This window comes from Aquarana catesbeiana, linkage group LG05 (genome assembly GCF_042186555.1).
Source record: "Aquarana catesbeiana isolate 2022-GZ linkage group LG05, ASM4218655v1, whole genome shotgun sequence".
NCBI classification, from domain to species: Eukaryota; Metazoa; Chordata; class Amphibia; order Anura; family Ranidae; genus Aquarana; species Aquarana catesbeiana.
The window spans coordinates 494,315,172-494,337,811 of record NC_133328.1 but is presented as its reverse complement, the minus strand read 5'-3'; the positions used below and the strand labels follow the sequence as shown (position 1 = coordinate 494,337,811).

The window sequence follows — 22,640 nt, the reverse complement described above, 5'->3', positions numbered from 1 at the left end:
CGTTTTTAAAACTTTTTTTTGCATTGATCCATGTCCCCTGGGGCAGGACCCAGGTCCCCAAACACTTTTTATGACAATAACTTTCATATAAGCCTTTAAAATTAGCACTTTTGATTATTCATGTTCGTGTCCCATAGACTTTAACGGTGTTCGCATGTTCGAACAAACTTTTTTCCTGTTCGCATGTTCTGGTGTGAACCGAACAGGGGGGTGTTCGGCTCATCCCTACTCAGAACAAACACCAGGCAGGCTGTATGTAGGTTCAACCAGGAATCTCCTTTATTCAAAAATGTAGGCTCTTTTATACAGTGGAGGTGCAGACCTCCGGCTCATATTACTCTAACAATACACCTGTAACCTAATTAACCTAATTAACATGGGCTAATTAACTAATCCCTTTAGACAGCCTAGATGACTCAGACATGACCTTTAGGCCAGACTGGCCTTCTTGTAGTTCAGAAAATCCAATCAACATTATCACAGTAGCAGAGTTAATTAAACACAAACAATGGGGATCTAATGACTCTTAGATCCCATACTAGAGACTTATTTACAATACACATTTTAGCAGACAACAGACAGGTAGCTGGAATTGATGACATTAGCAGTTAACAGTAGGAGTCCCAACGGTATGAATCAGTCACTATTCCAATATGGCAAATCCAGGGTCCCCAGAGTCTGTGTGTCCTGGGGAACCAGGACCCGAATCCACAGCAACACCACCTCAAGGGTCCCCAGGCATACAGCTCACAAAGAGCACCATTCCCCCAAATGCCAGGGCCCATGATCGATCGGCAAGAGGCTAGCATACAGTCCCCTCCAAAAGTCTCTCTCCCGGCTAGGTCTGTCACAGGAATAAAACATGATGTGCTGTGGATTTGCTTTACAGATGAGCACTTTATTATTATTTTTATAGAAAGTGCTATCTGAAGAATTTTAGACTTGCAGGGTTGGTCTTGTCATGTCTTTGGTGTCTTGGTTACAGGCCGTAACTGGACTTTTGTAGTTGCTCAGGGCTGCAGACAGGGATGCATAGATCTAGCTGTTGTAATGGCTGTAATACTGAAATGTTTGTTCCAGCTATTAGATTAACGTGTTAATAAACCCACAACAGTAAAATCAGTCTGTATATGCAGTAAAGCATGCTTATACTCACTGTGGAACCTAGGGGGTTAATCCTCTGCATCGTGTAAAGACTGTTTGAGCCTGTCTTTTCTCTCCTCCCCTTCCACTGTCCCCAATCCATCTCCTGAGTACAGAGCCTTTGGAGTCACTCTGCACATGCTCAGTTTGGTGTGTATTGCTAGTTTTTTTTTTCCCCTTGGGAGGGTGCATGTGATCAGCACAGTGCCAATAGGCACTGTCCAGACAGTCAGAGTAGAATGAAAACTCCAAGCTTTTACCAGACACTGATAGACCTCACAAGACCGCTATATACTGCTGATGAGAAAAGGTATTTGGCAGGTTATATTTACTAAAACTATTGTCTTTCCATGTACTGTGGGAGAACAGATATAGTGAATGCAGGGTCCTGGCTTTACACTTTAAGTCCATTTACTTACTCTTCTACCAGATTACTGGTATTTCCCATTGTAAACTTAGTAGCTCCTTTAAAACATAAAGCAGCATAACGCATAAATGTTAAACTTGTGTCCGCTTTCTGTTTTGTTACTGGAAGTTTCTGGATAATTTTCAGTGACTGTTGAATCTTGTGCAGTCTGTCTATTTGTAAAATGATTAGACAAGTTGCTGAAAACATAACTGAGGCTATGATCATAAACCGCCATGAAAAGTGCATCTATCCATTTCTCTAACAATTTTGTTGATTCATTTTACTGGTGTACCAAGGACTTCAAAATATTTTGAGATTGCTTTTTTTATGCTGGTTGCATGCACGGGTGTCATAAAGTTTTACATTTTTTTTACACATAGATTGCTCAATAATGCGTTTGGAGAGGTTATTGCCTTTCAAAGAGCGTTAAAAGACCTTGTAGCTTCAATTGATGCCACATATGCCAAGCAGTTTGAAGAGTTCAGCGTGGGATGTGAAGGCAGCTTCGGAGGAAAGCATGTGTCTCCTCGTACTTTGACTGCGAGTTTATTGGGAAGTTTAGTCTGTGCTGAAGGAATTGTAACAAAATGTAAGTGTTACTTTCTCTCCACCCTCCACTGCTTTCTGTGAATAATTCAGAGAATTAAAGTATAACTAAAGGCAAAACTTTTTTAGTTTTGGATAGTGGAGAGGGATTAGAACGTTTGTCAGTTTTTTGTTTTTTTTTTTGTCTGTGCTTCCATTAAAGAGGAACTGCAGCCAATTATGCTCACATAATTTGTAATAAAAACATCCTTGCCATTCTGAAGCTTCCCTCCAACCACTTTGCATATTTTATATACAGTGGCGGTGCGTTCATACGGGTGCCACCCCCTCTCTCCAGCCACCCCTCTATCACCAATATAGATTCATGCAATGCATGAATTTATCTATGGCCGCCACTGCCACCCCCTAGCCAGGCGCCTGAATTACAGTGGCAGGTTTTTTTTTTTTTTTTCATTTCACAATTATGTGCCACTTTGTGTTGGTCTATCACATAAAATCCCAATAAAATACATTTAGGTTTTTGGTTGTAACATGACAAAATGTGGAAAATTTTAAGGGGTGTAAATACTTTTTCAAGGCACTGTAGTTCTACTTTAAGGTGGCAATAGATCAAAATTCAGACAGTTCATCAGGGAATGCATGATTTTTCAATCCATGTGTGGCCACTGCAATTGAACTGAAGTTGATCTACCAATCGACTGTTCAACCACCCTGTTGGATAAAAGCCACGTGATCAGCAGCTGCACTGATTTGTGTATTCTGGCAGTGGAGGAGTCTCCCCACTGTCAGAATACAATAGTTTGAATGTGTGGATGGGGGAATCTTAACTTTATTTACCTGTTTAGCCCACTGGCTGAACAAAAGAAATGAACCATGTATGGCCAGCTTTAGGAAGCACTTAGAACCATAAGGGGCAGAACAGTGTAAAAATGTTAGGATAGATCTTTAAAGAGCTGGTGTCTGCTGCAGTGTATTGGTTCCCACTGAGTTATTTTGGATATACACATTTTAAAAGCTGTTTATATCTTTCAATCTTTTTGCCGCTAGTTGATTTTTGTTTTTGAAGCGCATCATTTTTCCTGCCCTTTTTCTTGACTGTTTTGTGTGGTTGTCTCAGATGCTCTTCATTTGACAACCAAGCAAAACATGATAAAATGGAAAGATGTCCTAACCCATGCACTGTGGAAATGGTTGTCAATACTTGCCTCAAGAGGCCATAGGGATGATCAGAATGTTTAGGCTAGGTTGGGATGAGTACTGATGAACTTGCGATACTGGTACTTTGATGTAATTTCAGGCTTATCCATGAATACTATAGTTGTGACACTTAAAAGATAAGTTCACCTTTTGCAAAAAAATGCACTTTCTTATTTTTTCTGGTAAAAAGGCTTTTATTTTTATTTTATTTTTTTTTTGTTGTTGCAGGGGCCTGTAAAGCTTTGCTCCAGCGATCCTCAGATCACTGATGCCATGCAGGTCTCCTGCAGACCTGCCAGTGTATCTGCTACCTCGTATGAGGTAATAGATTACATTCTGACAGGAAACATGAATGAACTACCACAACGCTCCACAGTCAAGGCTGTCAGGACTTGTAGTTTGCAATTCAGAGCACTGTGAATGAGTGACGTGGCCAGGCAGCATTTTTTTTTTTTTTTTTTAAATTTTGGCAGCTAGCGGTGAGATCATCACCCACTAGCTGTCACAGCTCCGGGGCCGGTGCTTTCATAACATGTTACACCCTGAATATGAGTGTAACATGCTATGAAAGGTGAACTTATCCTTTAATTTGGAAGTCCAGTGTTTTGGCATACCTTTACTTCCTCCCACATCTCATTATTGGCCCATCTCTTAATGTCGGCTTCCTTGAGAAATGGCAAGGTGGGTGTAGCTAAAAAGGGTGGATCAAAGCACAGACTTTAATATAGTTGAAAGTTTGTATTTAAACAGGTTTTCTGAAATGCAGCATGATCCATAAAACAATCTATAGCTACCTTTTGGGTGCCTATGTTGCCTTGGAGCATTGTTTTTGAGACTACTAGATTTGCTGTAAAAGAATAGAATATAGAACTTGGTAATCGGTAATAGTTTTTGCAAATCTTTAGATGGCTAGAGTAGTCATGTACTATTATATCCAGTTTTCTTTTCTAAACCAAACTTTACAGAAAGCTGTAAATTGTTGGCGAAACAGCCATATAAGTGCTGTGCACCGTGACTACAGTATACACTGTTTTATAGGTTAAAATGTGCAGACATGGGGGGCAGGAGGCGGAGCCTAGCAGAGCAGACATGCATTGTTAGAGCTCCACATCGCTGAGGAGAGAAGAGAAGGACAAAGCGGAGCCTGCAGGCTCAAAAGGTATCCATTTGAACCTTTTTGCCCCAGGGAACAAACTGTGAAAGTTTGGGCAGGAAATATGGTACTGGGAGGAAACCGTGGCAGAAATAAAAATCACCTCACAAAGAGCTCACAGGCACTCACTGCAGCTGAAGCAGCTCCAGCCACCTCACAAGATACAGCATCAGGGCGCTCTCACAGACAGAAAATGTCACAGCAAGACTCTCCATTTGAGTCAGATACAGAACAAATCCTCTCACAAACTTCTCCACAAGCCTCCTCAGTATCCCCAGAAATATTATTACAATTTGAAAAGATGCTTCATAAGGCTTTAAAACAAACCTCAGACCAAATAACAAAAAACCTAACCAAAGAAATAAGAGAGCTGGGAAACCGCACCGCAGCCTTAGAAATAAAAATGGATGAAATTGAAATTACAACCCAAGAAAATATAACAGAATTGGAACAATTAAAAAAAGAGAATTTAATACTTCAAACTAAGCTCGAAGATTACGAAAATAGAGCCAGACGTTCAAACTTGCGCATAAGGGGAATACCTGAAACTGTGACAGACCTGCAATCTACTATTACTGCTCTATTACAAGAACTAAAGCCAGATATCCCTATTGAACGTTTAGAACTGGACAGAGTACACAGAGCCCTCACAGCCAAAAAGAAAGATGGACCCCCACGTGATATAATCACAAAATTTCATTATTACAGAACGAAAGAACAAATACTAATTGCTGCAAGAGAAAAAAAGGAACTTAATTTTCAAGGACACAATTATCAAATTTTTGCTGACCTATCCCAACTTACTATTACTAAAAGACGATCCATGAAACCCCAACTAATGGAACTGCAACGCCACAACATTATGTATCAATGGGGCTTCCCCTTTTCAGTCAGATTTAACTACCAAGGTACAATTTACAGAAGCAGATCAGCAGATGAACTACAACAAACCCTTTTAAAATTAAATCTGACAGAACCCACAAGCAGCAACTCTCCCACACGCAGAAGAATGGCGTCATCTTCACCTTCAGGCAGCACCCAGAAAATTTCAGAACAAAATGGGAATCATCATTCTCACAAAAGAGGCCGTTATGCCACATCATCCATGGACCAAGAAGATTCAATGGACTGACATCCTAATTCCTGATATCTCTTCATTTATTATACTAAGAGATGGTTCTCTATAAAAAACCTATATTTATAACTGAATGTAACTGCATTCTGATAGTCACACACTGTGTGGGATCATGTTACATTCCAGTTATATTTCTTATTACTTCTGATTCATATAGCCTTAGAATATATAAGTGAAATAAGGAAATTCTTGTTCAGTTATATATTATCAGGTAATAATAGATTTATTACTTTTTAGGACAAATATGTTCAATAATCCAGAAGTAATGGAAGCTTTTTCTTTCTTTTCTTAAAACAAATATATTATTATCTAACTAGTTCCTAGAATTATGTTTTTGTTTATTCTAATCTGAAGCAATACAACCTCAATTTTATGAGTTAACATATCTAAACAGTTGCATATGAATAAAATATGTAATTGTTTACTCTAAAATGGTTAAAATCCCAAAATAATTCAAACTATCTTCATCAATACCAACGTTATTAACAGTACCTTTCTAACTGAATTATTTAGCCTAGGGCAAGACTAACCATATACAACCACCCTGGAATAAATAATTTCAACAAAAACTATATTCTGCACTCCAATTAATGAAACATCATTTTGATGTCTTTTGACATAGCACTTCTCTCCTGTAAGCGGAAGATCCGTGTACCCCCATTAGCCCTCCTCATTCTCCCAATCATATTATGTGGGAGTGTGACGAAGGCACTTATTCCCCTGAGAGAGATATTTACTCTCTTTCACGGGTAAATTGTGATTACTTGCAAAAAATAATTTATACAATGTATCATTTAATCTCATATGTTTTTTGTTTACTCTTTACTCCAGAATTCACTGGTTTCTTTTCTATCTATTCATCTCTTCAGTCCACACAGGTTGATCTGCGCAGTCAGCTCTGCATAACAAAAAGTAAGTCAAAACTATTTGATCTATTGCCATGGCACCACTGAATATACTTTCCCTGAATGTTCAGGGAATAAATGTCCCTCAAAAAAGGACCAAAGCCTTCCGTACTTTCCATAACAAGAAGGCTCACATAGTATGCCTCCAAGAAACACACTTCACCAAAGATTCTACTCCAAAATATATTTCTCCTTTTTATCAACAAATTTACACGGCTTCTGCCTGTACCAAGCAAAGGGGAACTCTAATTGCATTTCACCGATCCACACCATTCACCTTATCATCAGAAATTAAAGACCCAGAAGGTAGATACCTGATACTCATGGGTTATATAATGGATACAGCAATCACTGTGATTTCCTACTACGCTCCTAACAAACAACCTACACCATTCCTCTCACATATATTACAAGTGATTAATACACACAAAATAGGAACAGTGATAATGTGTGGGGATTCGAACCAGGTCCTCCTCCCATTTCTAGATAAATCACCTTTTACACCATCCAAAATAACCTCTAGATTACCTTTTTCTCAACTTCTTTCCAAATACAATCTGGTAGATTCATGGAGAGAAAGTAACCCAATGAAAAAGAAATTCACTTATTTCTCGCACCCTCATCAAACCTTCACCAGAATAGATCATATTTTTCTAACAATAGGAATGATACCAGAAATTATTGCATCAGATATAATTCCGATTCCGTGGTCTGACCATAATGCAGTATACACTACTATAGCCTCAGCCATACCAAAAGCGCATGACCCAACGTGGTACTTACCGGACATAATGCTCAAACACCCACTACATCAGATGGCCATTGAACAAGCTTTAAAGGAATACATATCAATTAATAATACAACAGACATCTCCCCAATAACACTGTGGGAAGCTCATAAGCCTGTCTTGCGTGGTACAATACAAAGACAAATGGCACTATTTAAACGGGAACGCAAAAATCTAGCAAAAAAACTAGAACTCAATTTTAATGCAGCCTACATATCATTTCAAGATAATCCATCTCAGAGTACAAAATCTCATCTGGAAAAATCTAGATTGGAATACGATCTATTTCTCACTGAGTCAGTTGATAAATCCCTCAAACGCTCCAAACACAATTTCTACATGAATACAAACAAACCTGGTACATATTTGGCTCGGGCATTAAATTCAACTAACAAATCTTTCAAACCAATACGTTTGAAATTATCAAAAAATGTTTACACTTGTAATCCAGTTAAAATAGTCCATAAATTTCACTCACATCTCGCAACTTTATACAAGACAAACAATGAATTTAATCCTACAGAAGCTGAATCCTTCCTCTCAAAAATAAACTTACCTGAGTTATCTCAGAATCAAAAAAGCAGTTTGGATGAGCCTATAACTATAGATGAAGTTGCTAACGCCATAAAAGACCTAAAACTTAACAAAAGACCAGGCCCAGACGGCTACTCGGCTTTATACTATAAAACATTCTCAGAAATACTCTCTCCCATTCTCACTGAAACTTTTAACAAACTTCTAGATGGACATTCTTTTCGGCAAGAAACACTAATGGCAATTGTTTGTATGATCCCAAAACCCCTTTCTGATGATACTTCCTGTGTGAATTATCGGCCTATCTCTCTGTTAAACCTCGATATTAAATTATTAGCAAAAATAATAGCAAAACGCCTCAATAGCATTATAGGAAAATTAATACATAGAGATCAAGTAGGCTTCATGCCAAATAGACAGGCAGGCGATAATATACGCAGGGCAGTGTTATTGGCACATATTGCTAAAAAACGGAAAATCCCTTTATGTTTTCTATCTCTCGATATTAAGAGGGCATTTGACACAGTATCCTGGCAATATATGCAATATTCATTACAAAAATGGGGTTTTGGACCCCACTTTTTAACATGGATCAAAGCATTATATAATAAACCCAAAGCCTATATAAAATATGCTGGATACAAATCTGAAGCCTTTAATATCGAAAGAGGTACCCGACAGGGTTGCCCATTATCTCCCTTATTATTTGCCCTTATACTCGAACCCATGGCCCAATACATCAGAACAAACCAAACTATAACTGGCATTGAAGTAGGAGGTATTACACACAAATTATGTATATTTGCAGACGATATATTACTTTTTCTATCATCACCACAGGTCTCTGGTCCTAACTTAATACCAGCTCTTGATGGATTTGCAGCCCTATCCGGCCTTATGATTAATCCTAAGAAATGCCTAGTGCTTAATATTTCACTAACAAACATGGAATTGATCCCGGCTAAGGCTGCACTCCCATTCACATGGGCAGAAAAATCAATCCCATATCTTGGAATTCATTTAACAGCATCTCATTCTGACTTATTCTCAACCAATTATCCTCCTGTATTAAGACAGATCACAAATCTAATAAAACAATGGTCGCAACTTCCTTTATCCTGGATAGGGAAAATTAATGCAATCAAAATGACTATTCTACCCAAATTGCTTTATCTATTCAGAGTCCTCCCTATTCCAATTCCTTCCTATTTTTTGAGAATAGTACAAAAAAGAGCAACTTCGTTTATATGGGGCTCTTCTAAACCACGTATACCTATACACACACTACATCTTCCCAAAAATAAAGGAGGCCTGGGATACCCTAATTTTACTAACTACTACAGAGCAGCACATTTGGCCAGTCTGTCCAAATACCATGCAAAACAGGAAATCCCATTATGGGTATTTATAGAGGCTTCAGAAAATGACCCTCTATTAATATCAAATTTATTATGGCTTGATCCTAAAGACCGCTTTAAAATTCATAATCCCATAACTAAACACTTCTTATCTCTCTGGGATAAACTAAAAACCAAATATCAGTTACAATCTCCACACAATCCTCTCCTTTCTTTTATCAGAAATCCGGCCTTTTATCCGGCATGGATCTACCCAAATTCTTTTAAAGCTTGGACAACATCAGGCATTCAGACACTAAATGACTTCATAGCATCTAAATCATTCCTTTCATTCCCATCGCTTAGAGAAAAATATGATCTACCAAACTCTGAGATATTTAGATATCTCCAAATCAAAAATTTCTATACACCATTCCTAAAGGGGGATACACCATTATCCCAATTATCCATTTTTGAATCAATCTGTACAAAAGATCCACTTGCTAAAGGTACAATTTCATCACTTTATAATCAATTATATGGAGTAGCAAATCTTAATAGACCCTCTTACGTTCAGAGGTGGGAGGAGGACCTGGGACGAACTTTAGAAGACACGGACTGGTCTAACATATGGCTCACATCTAAGTCATCTTCACCCAACATCTTAGCACTGGAGACAAATTATAAAGTCCTAACTCGCTGGTACCTTGTACCCGCTAGAGTGGCAAAATATTCACCTAATACCTCAGCTCTTTGTTTTCGAGGATGCCCAGAAATAGGCACATATTTACACATATGGTGGACGTGCCCAGTAATCCAAACCTTCTGGAAGGAAGTTTTCGTGATTGCATCTAAAATATTTAAAAAGATAATACAACCAGATCCATATTTAACTTTACTTAATCTAAAACCGGAATGGTTAACACTCTCTCAATTCAAACTTATGATCCAACTAATAACGGCTGCAAAACAAACAGTGGCCAAGGCATGGAAATCTCCTACATTGGTACTAGCAGAAACAATTCACAGAATGAATAATACAATGTCCCATGCTAAGATGGTAGCCATCGATCAAAATCAAATTCCAAAATTTGAAAAACTTTGGCACCCTTGGATAAAACAACAGTTCCTGTCAAATTTCAATGACTCTGTCCTGTTGCCATGGTAACAGATTAAATGACTTACAGAGACACCCATTCTAAGGCTTCAAAGAGAACTAAAAAGAATAATAAACTGACGAGCGGGACAACCTTGTGGACCATACCTCTACCTTTCAACCCTTTTTCTTCTTTCTCTTTCCTTTTCTCCACCTTACGATTAAAGCTCATTATCAGAATTTATTTGACCTATATACACTCTACTTGTAAACAATATGTATAGTAGGTATAAATCATTTAAATACCTACAAAAGTAACTAAGGAAATGATATATATCTTTAATTTAGGTTTACGTGAACCCAATGTTTAATATTTGAAATTTCATGATATTTACCTATATAAACCCTACTGTAAAACAATGAGCTTACTTTATAGATCCTTGTAAACTTACTTTATGTATCTTTATAACATTGTATACTCAATAAACTTCTTTTGACAAGGAAAATGTGCAGACATAAGTAGCAGACAGCTTGGTGTACGGTGCTGGTCCTTGTTAATAAAGTGTCTGGAGGAGTTTTCCTCCTATGTTCCCCTAATGGGATGTTGTGCATCTTTCTGTTCATTCTAGGCTCCTTGGTAAGACCAAAAGTCATGAGAAGTGTTCATTACTGCCCAGCTACAAAGAAAACACTGGAGAGGAAATACTCTGATCTTACCACCTTGGAGGCATTTCCATCTAATGCAATTTACCCCACTAAGGTAGGTGGTTGTTAGAGCAAGTACAAGAGCTCCCTATGTCTGTTTTTGTTAATGCAAGAAACAGATCAGGTACAGTTTCAAGCAAGGCATGTGTAAATAAAATGGCTGCACTGCCTAAAGTGAGTGTTTGCCAGTTTGCATAGATGTGTCACAATATATACAGCAGAAATACTTCTGGAGAATGTTTGTGTATTAAGGTCTTTCAGTGATGCATTCTCTTGATATCCCACCACCTATTTCGGCTGTTGCTCTTGCTGTGCCCCCCTCTCCCCTCCAATCAGAGCCCTTAGAAACACCTGATATTTCCAGCATGTGATCTCCAGTGCATCGTTACTCCCATCGTGCACTGCTCAGGCTTAAACAGCCAGTCACTAGGCTTTCCTACGCTCATGTGGGGGAGAGATGAGTCAATAATAGTTTTAAGCTCCAACAGACAAACTCTGCTTGCATAGGGATGAAAGTCAGGATGGATCCCTAGAATATGGTGATCTCGGACACACACTGATCTACTTGTATTTGTTGGTCTTAAAGTGGTGGCCTCACAATAGCGTATCACTGTGGAGTTTAGCAGAGAATAGAGATTCTCATTCATTTGGTATAGCTAGTACTAGTTGATCACATTCAACACTATTGGTTCTGTAATGTTGAAGATGTTTTGCTGCTTACCAAGGCAGCCTCTTTGGTTTACTTACTGCTGGTCCCAGTGGCTGTGCCCACCCACTGCTCAGCCTGATGCCCTTCTGATTCCGAACAATATCTTGTTTGTAAAAGGATGAAGAAAATAATCCTCTGGAGACAGAATACGGGCTGAGTACTTATAAGGATCACCAGACTCTGACTATACAGGAGATGCCAGAAAAAGCCCCTGCAGGACAGCTCCCTCGCTCTGTGGATATCATTTCTGATGATGACTTGGTGGACAAGTGTAAACCCGGTGATCGCATCCAGATAGTGGGAATATATCGCTGTCTTCCTTCCAAGCAGGGAGGGTACACATCTGGTACATTCAGGTAAAGGTTTGAAGTGAAATGCCACCTGTGTCGCAGGACAAAAAAAATGCTTCCGGGGTCCTATGTGCACATCATCCATTGTAGCATAAATGATAAATCGAATGCATTTTATTGCAGGAAAACCGACAAATGTGTATATGCTCTTACCGATAAACCTTACAAACGTGGGCATTTATCATTTTCATGCTCAAATATTTTATATGTACAGTTTCATTTTGGTGTGTTTGGACCAACCTGAACTTCACATTTTTCTACATGCTACTTTTCTGAGGTTGCTATAAGATGCACAGTATATGATAAACATCTGGATATAGGTATTCCAATGTCATTTTTGTCCTGTTGACTAGTAAACTAGACTCTAATTCTGTGGGTAAATCTTCAGCTGGTACTATTGAGCTCTGTAAGCAGGTTTTTTTTGTTCAACAGAAAAGAAACAAAAGGCTTCTAAATACTGGCTGAATATATAACCATTAAGAATATTATGTCATTCTTATTTACCTGACAAAATGGAAGTCATTGTTAAAAAAAAAATGTAATCCTGGCCTGCAAAAATCACTTAACATTTTAATAACCTGGACATCTTGTATAACTTGTCATTGTATCAATCTGTTTAGGCATTTTTGTTCTTAGAGTGGTCCTAAAGGCACAAGTTTTTTTCTCCCCTTTACTGCATTCTTTGCAAAACCTTTTATGACCAGCTCCCCCTCCCATTAAAGCGGAGGTTTGCTGAAAAAAAATATTAAAAGCCAGCAGCTACAAATACTGCAGCTGCTGACTTTTAAGATATGGACACTTACCTGTCTAGGGAGCCCACGGTGTCGGCAGCCGAAGCCGATCCGTCCTTCAGCTCTCGGCTGCTGCCGCCGCCATCCTTGGTAAGGGAATAAGGAAGTGAAGCCGTGCGGCTTCACTTCCTGGTTACCTACTGCACATGCGCGAGTCGCACTGCGCGTCCTCTCAGTTCCCTGCTGTATTCTGTGTCTCACAGAATACAGCGGTGGAGGACGGGATAGGCAGCGGAAGTGGCGTAGGTCACCGCGGTGATCTATGCTAGGAAGTGGGAGCAAATACCTGTATTAGACAGGTATCTGCTCCCTCCTCCCCCCTGAAAGGTGCCAAATGTGACACCGGAGGGGGGAGGGGGATCCAAAAAGTGGACGTTCCATTTTTGGGTGGAACTCCACTTTAACAGTGTTTCTCAACTCCAGTCCTCAAGGTGCCCTAACAGGTCATTTTCAGGATTTCCCTCAAATGAAATGGCTGTGGTGATTGCTAAGGCAGTGAAACTGATCAAATCACCTTTGCAAAATGCAGAGCCTGAAAACATGACCTGTTGGGGTGCCTTAAGAACTGGAGTTGAGAAACACTGCCTTATGCCCCGCACACACGGTCGGATTTTCCGATGGAAAATGTCCGATCGGAGCATGTTATCGGAAATTCCGACCGTGTGTGGGCTCCATCGGACATTTTCCATCGGATTTTCCGACACACAAAGTTGGAGAGCAGGAGAAAATTTTCCGACAACAAAATCCGTTGTCGGAAATTCCGATCGTGTGTACACAAATCCGACAAAGTGCCACTCATGCTCAGAATAAATAAAGAGATGAAAGCTATTGGCCACTGCCCCGTTTATAGTCCTGACGTATGTGTTTTACGTCACCGCGTTTAGAACGATCGGATTTTCCGACAACTTTGTGCGACCGTGTGTAGACAAAATAAGTTTGAGCCAACATCCGTCGGAAAAAATCCTAGGATTTTGTTGTCGGAATGTCCGAACAAAGTCCGACCGTGTGTACGCCCTATTAACGTCTTGGCTCCTCTCGATCCAGTTCTGTACCCATCTGCACTACTCTTTACATCTCATAGGACAGAGGCAGCCATTGGCCCCTGCTGCTCTTAGTCAAATCGTGTGAGGAAGGGGCGGTGCTGCCTGGCTCAGCACACCTGCATGAGTACCCACATAGCACACTGTTTGATATGGGGGAACTCAGAGGAGTGGATAGTGCCATCAGGGGGCCCCAGAAGGGGAGGTAAGGGGCCAGTCTGTGTATAGACTGCACAGAGTGGAATGTATACCATGTGTATTTTAAGAAAATATGACTTTACAACAGCTTTAAATGCTAGACTTTTTTTTTTTCTTGCTTTTTTAGGACGATCTTGTTGGCCAACAACATCAAACGGATGAGCAAAGAAATTGCCCCAACATTTTCAGCTGATGATGTAGGGAAGATTAAGAAGTTTTGTAAAGCCCATTCCAAGGTATTAGAAGAACAGATCTGACCATTTTAGCTAATAGCCATGTTTGTACTCATGATGATTTTTTTGCAGGACATTTTTGAGCAATTAAGCAAATCTATAGCTCCCAGCATTCATGGTCATGAGTATATTAAAAAAGCCATTTTGTGCATGCTTCTTGGAGGCAATGAAAAGATTCTTGAAAACGGAACGCGTATAAGAGGGGACATCAATGTTCTTCTAATAGGTAAAACTAAAATTTGTCATTTAATTACAAATGTTTATGGAAAATGTTAGCAGATGTAACTTTAATTTTTCCAATCGTCTTCCAGGGCAGCATCCGAGATAGGCGCCTCCTTCCTGCAACAGGAAACACATTAATCCACCATTATAAATTTGTTAGTCTCCCCTGTGTGCCTCAGTAGTTTTGTGTTTCCTCCGGACCCACAGGAGCTGCAAACATTTGTTATTTTATCCAGTCTCTTTGCTTCCTGCAGGGGACTCCCTGAGCAGCATCCCATTCAGCCCAGGGGGCCTTGGGAGGGCGAGCAGGGGCAGCAATCTGAGCCTCAAGGCTTTGCTTGAAGTTTCGCCCCTACAGAGGGGTATGCAATTATCCCCCCCAGCTGCACTACATGCCGCCGGCATTTTTCCCAACAGCTACTGCTCCTCGATGGTGGAGGGCCATCCGGCTGAGCCCCACACTCCAGGTGCTTTAGAGGTTCCCTCGCTGTGCAGGCAACCTGGCCACCGACCCTCCTGCTTACCGATCGTATTCCGCTCGCATCCCACAAACATCTCTGCAAGATCCCCTCGTTTGCGGTCCTGGGAGGTATAACAAGAGAGGCTGGACGCATCATTTCCGATCGTGCAGTCCGGTCAGCGGCCATCTTGGTGGAGGCTGGAGCCTCCAGGGAAAAGGCCTTTAATGTGCCCCCTCCCTATTGGAAACCCAGGAAGGAGGACACCAGAGAGGATGTGGCAGGTGCAGGTGTGTCCACCAACCCGCCTGGGGTCAGCTGGGGGGGGGGGGGGGGGGGCCCGGAGAAGGAAGCAGAAAGGGCTTTCTAAACAGAGTATCCCGGTGGCCGGCCAGGTCGGACGCTTTTCCACCCTACCCTGCAGATCATGTCAGAACAGCTCCAAGGTAAGCCAGAGCACTCTGGAGTCACCTCTGTCTTTACCTCCCTACAAATCACACAATTGCATTGTACACCGCCTACCTCACTCAGGCCCTTTGTGCTTACTTGCAGGCAAAGGCCCCAGAGGAAAAAAGGGCGCAGAGCAAGGCATGCGCCTCATGCGGTCACTGCTTTTTCCCTGAGAAGAAGTGGAAAAAGCCACTATGCCAAGAATGCATAAAATGGTGGCTAAGAAGTCAAAAGGCTTCCTTAAGGACATGCTTAACTCCTTCAAAAAGGAAATAAAGAGCACTATTGGGCCAATACGCTCAGCAGTAGAGAAGCTGGAGGTTCCAGCAAGCTCTAGCCAAGCCAGTACCCTATTGGGCCAATACACTCAGCAGTAGAGACGCTGGAGGTTCCAGCAAGCTCTAGCCAAGCCAGTACCCCATCTAGTCGATTCAGATAACTCCGAACAAAACTCAGAGGACGGCTTATGCTGGGATTCCAAGGAGGGTGACTCTGCATCAGCGGGCACCCTATTTCCCTCAGAAGACACAGATAATCTTCCAAGGCTCTCTCCTCGTGTGACTTTTCATGTGACTTGGGACTACAGAGTCGCATGACAAGTCATACCCTGTGACTTCCAGTGAGTACCGTTCATAGCTTTGTGACTTCAAAGTGGTCCCTGCACTACTTTGGTCCCACTTTGATGCCACTTGAGGTCCATAGACATGGTTTCTCAAAATCGCGGCAAAATTGCGTCAGAAATCATGCGTCTTTCAGGTTGCAATAGTGGAACCTAGCCTAAAGACTATAGCAGACACACTGGGTATCAAAGAGCAAAAAGCTGCAGGCTTTCCCTGCACGACAAAATATACAAGGGGTTGCAGCCCAGAAAACCCAGGAGAAGCTCTTCATACCAGCTGCGGTCAAGCGCAGGTATCAATTTGCAGAGGAAGACACCAAGACTTGGGCGAAAATGTCCCAAAGTCTTGGTGTCCGACTTGGCTTCTGATGATGCGGAGCATGAGAAGCAGGGGTGGCGATTTTGAATCTGGCAATGTCTTCCACCTGCACAGCTCGCACCCTATTAGCTGGCTGTCTCAACTGCAAGCATTGCTAGGAGATAGGCCAAGGGAAGAAATAGTGAGGACCATTCCCACACTGACCAGAGTGGCAGCTTTTCCAGCAGATGTCTCGGCTGAAATGGTAAGATATCTTCTAGGGCCACGGCCTTAGGGAGGAGAGCCATGTGGCTGAAAGTCATAGGAGGGGACATCGCCTTAAAGAATAGGCTGTGTGGGATCCCATTCACAGGAAATTTTCTTTTCGGGCCAGACCTGTAAACGGTCCTGGACAGGACTGCAGCAAAGAACAAAGGTTTCCCCCCAAGCAAAAAACAAGCAGGGGAAGGTGCCCTTTTGTCATTCCAGGAGATTTAAGCCGCTCAACAGAAGAACGGAGGTATGCATGGCCACAATAGACTTGCAAGGCGCATACTTGTATGTACCCATAAAGAAAAGTCATCAAAGATACCTAAGGTTCACGATCCAGGGGCCGGTGGCCACCCGGCATCTGCAGTACACATCTTTTGCCTTTCGGCATCTCTTCTGTGCCCAGAATCTTCTCAAAGATTATAGCAGAAGTGCTAAAGGGCCTGAGACAGCAAGGAATAGGCGTGATACCATACCTAGACAATCTGCTATTCTTTGCAGATACAGCAAAGAACCTAAAAAAACATCTGCGCAAGTATTTCCTATCCACAAAACCTGGGGTGGATAGTAAATACAGAAAAATCGTAGCTGACCCCAAGCCAGAGGTGGTATACTTGGATTATGTGCTAGACGCCAGAGTAACCAAAACCCTCCAGACGGAAGAAAAGAACGAGGCAGTGCTAGGACTGATAATGTCCTCCATCCCAGCCATCACCTGGGCACAGCTCCACATGAGGCCTCTACAGAATCACATTTTGACCCAGTGGGATGGTGATCCATCATCCTTAGAAATGTCCATTCCTGTCCCTAGGTTGGTCAAACAATCTCTTCAGTGGTGGCTCAATCTGCTCCGTTACGCCGAGGGGAGCAGATGAGCGCAAGCCAACCCTGGGAGGGTTACCCCAGACGCCAGTACCCTAGCATGGGGGGGCGCACATGGGGGATCTCTGTACACAGGGGAGATGTAACTCCAGATGGTCTCGAGCCTCCTAGTATATGAGGGAATTAAAAACCGTAGAGTGTGCAGAGAGCATTGCAACCAGCTATCTGGGGGAGAGATGTCCAGATTCAGTTAGACCACGCCACAACAGTGGCATACCTGGACAGGCAGGGAGAGACAATCTCCTCGTATGAGCCTGACAGAAGCAATTCTGTCATGGGCTAAGACAAACATCCGATCAACCTCGGGCATGCACTTGAAGGGGACAGACAACATGCTGGCAGACTTTCTAAGTCGAAAGACCACAAAACAGACAGTGGTCCCTAAACCAAGCAACCTTCTTGTGGATCACGCAAACCTGGAGAGTGCCCGAGGTAGATCTGTTTGCCTCAAGGACAAATGTGAAACTGCCAAGGTTCTTCTCGCTGGGTACCACAGATGGCACCATCAGAGTAAACACGTTCAAACAAAGCTGGGCACACCAGCCGTGTTATGCATTCCCTCTGACCGCCCCAATACCAAAGGTGAGCCAAAGAATCATGGAAGAAAGGGCAACAGTGATACTCGTAGCACCTCATTGGCCCCAGGGAACATGGTTCAGTCACTCGAGGAAACTGTCTCCAGCCGCACCAGATACAGCAAGACCTACCTGACCTCCTATCACGAGGGCCAGTCAACCACCCGAATCGCAAACTCATGAAGCTTTCAGCTTGGTTACTGAGAGGGTGAGGCTGCAAAAGAAAGAACTGTCAGACAGAGTGATCAACCCCATTCTAGCCAGCAGAAAACCCCATAAATAGTGAGAAGGAAGTTTGTCTCCTGGTACGGAAACAAACAGTAGGGAGCAGACTTAAAACTCTCTCGGAGCACGCTGAAGGTACAAGTGGCAGCACTCTCCCCCTGTCTGGACACCAGATTAGCAGAGGACCCACTTATAGAGATTCTTGATCTTGTCAAATAGAGCCTGACCCGCTAAAGTCGGCAGAACTGACATGGAACCTCTCCACGGTGCTCAGAGGATTCTTTTCTCCGCCATTCGAACCACTGGAGGAGTGTTCCGATAAAAATCTTACACTAAAAACCGCACTCTTAGTGGCCCTAGCATGGGCCAGGAGAGTAGGTGAAAGTCTCACGGTTTTTTACACCATGGAACCCTACTGACTGATCCAGGCAGATAAAATAGCCCTCTTGCCAAACCAAGTTTTTCTACGAAAAGTCTCTTCAACCTTTCACAGGATGCAGAATGTGGTTATCACATCTCTTCCTAACTCAATGGATAGCAGAAAAAAGACATACAACTAGACTTAATACTCATAGCTTATCTCGAGAGAACAAAGGACAGGCAAAGAACTTCCATGTCATTTGTCCTCTATGCAGGAGTCAATAGGTAAAGCAGGCATCGAGATTAACGATGGCCAGATGGATAAACCTTGCCATACAGATGGCCATTTGGGGACAAAACCTTGCCCCCCCCCCCAAGTAGGGTCAAAGCCCACTCGACCAAAGCCTGGGCAACCTTGGTCGCAGAAAAGGCAGGGGCAACTCCAGAGCAGATCTGCATGGCAGTGACATGGTCGAGCTTCAGTACCTTCGCGAGACACTACTGCAGCGACCAGCTGTCAAGACCAGTCATTGGTCGTAAGGTGCTCCAGGCCTTATCCCCACCCTAGTAAGTATTGCTTGATACATCCTCTCGGATGCTGCCCTGGAAGACGATTGGAGAAAACCAAGTTAGGTACCCGGTAACTTTTTCTAAGAAGTCTTCCAGGGCAGCACTAGTTCCCACCCTAAGCGGTGATACCAGGTATTGTGGGGACGCATTGGCTTACTGAGAGTTCCTTCGGTGCTTTAATACTACTGAGGCACACAGGTGAGACTAACAAATTTATAATGGTGGACTAATGTGTTTCCTGTTGCAGGAAGGAGGAGCCTATCTCTCGGATGCTGCCCTGGAAGACTTCTTAGAAAAAGTTACCAGGTACCTAACTCTTTTTGCCTTTCTAGGAGATCCTTCAGTTGCCAAATCTCAGCTTTTACGATATGTCCTGCATACAGCTCCAAGAGCAATTCCCACCACTGGTAGGGGATCTTCTGGGGTGGGGTTGACAGCAGCAGTGACAACAGATCAGGAAACAGGCAAGTGACTATATAGTGTTTTTCGGTATTCATATCATAAACTGATCAGTTTGTTGAGCAGAGGCTGGAGAAAGCAAATAGGCTATGGTAACAAAAATGGGACGTATGTTGCCTATCTCTCAAGAGGTGGTGGAAGAGATGGGGAGGAAGGACTCTCCTTACCCCAAACTCCAACTCTCTGCATCAACACGTGGGATTATGTACCCTTTTAGGCAAAGTATATCCGCTAGTGGAAAGCAAATACTGAGGTAGGTTAAAGCATCATACATTTGTGCTTTAGAATTCAGTATGTACTATATATTTTTAAACTATTTCTGTTGAATGCCTTAAAATACCCTTTTCTTCCTCTGTCGAAATGTGCTTTCTGTTCTCCCGCTACTGTGCTTTATGACAGCATAGGTGTACTAACCTCACCCATCATAAGCCTTCATGCACAATTGTAGTGCTGCAGGAGGGGATGGTGTCTGACCAGGTTTAACTTGCAGTATACTGGGCGTTTTGGTGCTTTTTGAATTGAGTCATATGTGGACACTGCAGTTATACATAGAAAGAAATGGTAAAAATTTGCAAAAAGTGTACTTACAAACACTAACAAGATTTTCTGTGACTCTTGCATTAAGTCAAGTTTTTAAAAATACTTTATTGAATGAATCTCCTTTTAGGATTAAGCATAATTCCATTTCTGGCTAGAGAATATTTTCTGCTTTTCTAGGGGAGAGACGCTTAGAGGCTGGTGCCATGGTTCTGGCTGACAGGGGTGTCGTTTGTATTGATGAGTTTGATAAAATGTCTGACATGGACAGAACTGCCATCCATGAAGTGATGGAACAAGGACGCGTAACCATAGCAAAAGCAGGAATTCAAGCAAGGCTAAATGCTCGGTGCAGTGTCTTGGCTGCTGCAAATCCTGTCTATGGAAGGGTAAGTTCCATGGGACAGTCTTCCAAATGGTTTATTGGGAAATTTTCCATTCCCATATTCTTGGGAACATGTTTTCATCTGTTCAGAAGTCTCGTATGCACAGAATTTCTGCAAGTGGCTTTCAAACTTTGCAGTGTTAAAGTTGAACTCCAGTATAAGCAATTCCTCTTATGCATCGTCTCTAGGCAAAACAAGCAGTGAGGGAGAGGGTTTTTTTGTTCCCGGATTTCAGCTTTTAACATTGTTTTATTGTGTTTGCCTATGTGGCGCAGTCGTTTTTTTTCCTACTTTTACAAAACAAAAATGGGAGACTACTGCTATCCAAATATATTTTGATCTTCCAACCCGTTTCTATCATATCTATTCTCCAGTATGATCAGTACAGGACTCCTATGGAAAACATTGGCTTACAAGATTCACTGCTATCAAGATTTGATTTGCTTTTTATTGTTCTGGATCAAATGGATGCAGACCATGACCTTGAAATTGCAGACCATGTTTTGCGAATGCACAGATATAGAACTCCTGGGGAGCAGGATGGTTATGGTATGCTTTAAATTATTGGCTAACATAACTAATAATGCATTGCTATATATTTATTTATTGTGAAGACTTTATGTTTTAACAGCAATGCCTCTCGGGTGCAGTGTTGAGATTTTTGCTACAGATGACCCAAATGCCAGTGATGTGACTGATCAGGAGTTGCAGATCTATGATAAACATGACCATCTCCTTCATGGACCACGCAAAAAGTTTGTATATTTGATCAGTTTCCCTATATGTGTCCTTTTGGTACACTGAGCTGGGCTATTGCTTAATAATTAGGAAATCTAAATATGTATTTTTCAATGGTCATAATGTATTAGCAATTATAAAATCTGTCAAGGCTTGAAGTAATTTTAAATGTTTCAGTGTGGGTTAGGTGCATTGCAATCCTTTCAATTTTCTGACTCGTAATTGTTCTAGTAAGTTGGTAGACATACAGTATCTCACAAAAGTGAGTACACCCCTCATTTTTGTAAATGTTATCTTTTTGTGTGACACTGGAGAAATGACACTTTGCTACAATGTAAAGTAGTGAGTGTACAGCTTTGTATAACAGTGTAAATTTTCTGTCCCCTCAAAATAAAATGGCCATTAATGTCTAAACTGCTGGCAACAAAAGGGAGTACACCCTTAAGTGAAAATGTCCAAATTGGGCCCAAAGTTTCATTATTTTGTGTGGCCACCATTTTCCAGTACTGCCTTAACCCTTTTGGGCACGGAGTTCACCAGAGCTTCACAGGTTGCCACTGAAATCCTCTTCCACTCCTCCATGATGACATCACGGAGCTGGTGGATGTTAGAGACCTTGTGTTCTTCCACCTTCTGTTTGAGGATGCCCCACAGATGTTAAATAGGGTTTAGGTCTGGAGACATGCTTGGCCAGTCCATCACTTTTTACCATCAGCTTCTTTAGCAAGCCATTGGTCATCTTGGAGGTGTGTTTGGGGTCCATGGTACATGTTGGCATTCATGGTTCCCTCAATAAACTGTAGCTCCCCAGTGTCAGCAGCACTCATGCAGCCCCAGACCATGACACTCCCACCATGCTTTACTGTAGGCAAGACACTTGTCTTTGTACTCCTCACCTGGTTGCCGCCACACATGCTTGACACCATCTGAACCAAATAAGTTTATCTTGGTCTCTTCAAACCACAGTTCCAGTAATCCATGTCCTTAGTCTGCTTGTCTTCAGCAAACTGTAGGCTTTCTTGTGCATCATCTTTTTTTAATCAACTTATTTGATACATTGCTCATATGATACAGTTGTTTCAGTATAAAGACAAAGAAAAACAATACATGTAGTATATGTCTCTGTGGGTATACATAGCGTCTGAGCAGTAACAGAGGATAGTGCATATCATTTTTTTTTTACCCTTTCCATCTCCCAAAAAAGAGAAATATGAAAGGGGTTTAACCAGCACTTTCAACCAAGTATGATAAATCAGTGTTATACTTTTCTTCAATTCACGGATAACGCAAAGTCTAGTGCATAACCTTTAAACGTAACAACT

The 22,640-nt window shown here is 41.9% G+C and overlaps 1 protein-coding gene across 3 annotated transcripts in view; it reads left to right on the top strand.

Annotated features, from left to right (window-relative positions):
- Positions 1 to 22,640, top strand: part of LOC141145140 (maternal DNA replication licensing factor mcm3) — a 55,300-nt gene that overhangs the window by 7,656 nt on the left and 25,004 nt on the right. For all 3 annotated transcript variants that reach the window (XM_073631524.1, XM_073631526.1, XM_073631525.1), the window contains exons 3-11: positions 1,933 to 2,141; positions 10,873 to 11,003; positions 11,775 to 12,013; positions 14,164 to 14,272; positions 14,342 to 14,495; positions 19,531 to 19,662; positions 20,375 to 20,583; positions 20,955 to 21,129; positions 21,212 to 21,335. In XM_073631524.1, coding sequence (XP_073487625.1) covers positions 1,933 to 2,141; positions 10,873 to 11,003; positions 11,775 to 12,013; positions 14,164 to 14,272; positions 14,342 to 14,495; positions 19,531 to 19,662; positions 20,375 to 20,583; positions 20,955 to 21,129; positions 21,212 to 21,335 — 1,482 coding nt within the window. The remainder of the gene's footprint in view (positions 1 to 1,932; positions 2,142 to 10,872; positions 11,004 to 11,774; positions 12,014 to 14,163; positions 14,273 to 14,341; positions 14,496 to 19,530; positions 19,663 to 20,374; positions 20,584 to 20,954; positions 21,130 to 21,211; positions 21,336 to 22,640) is intronic.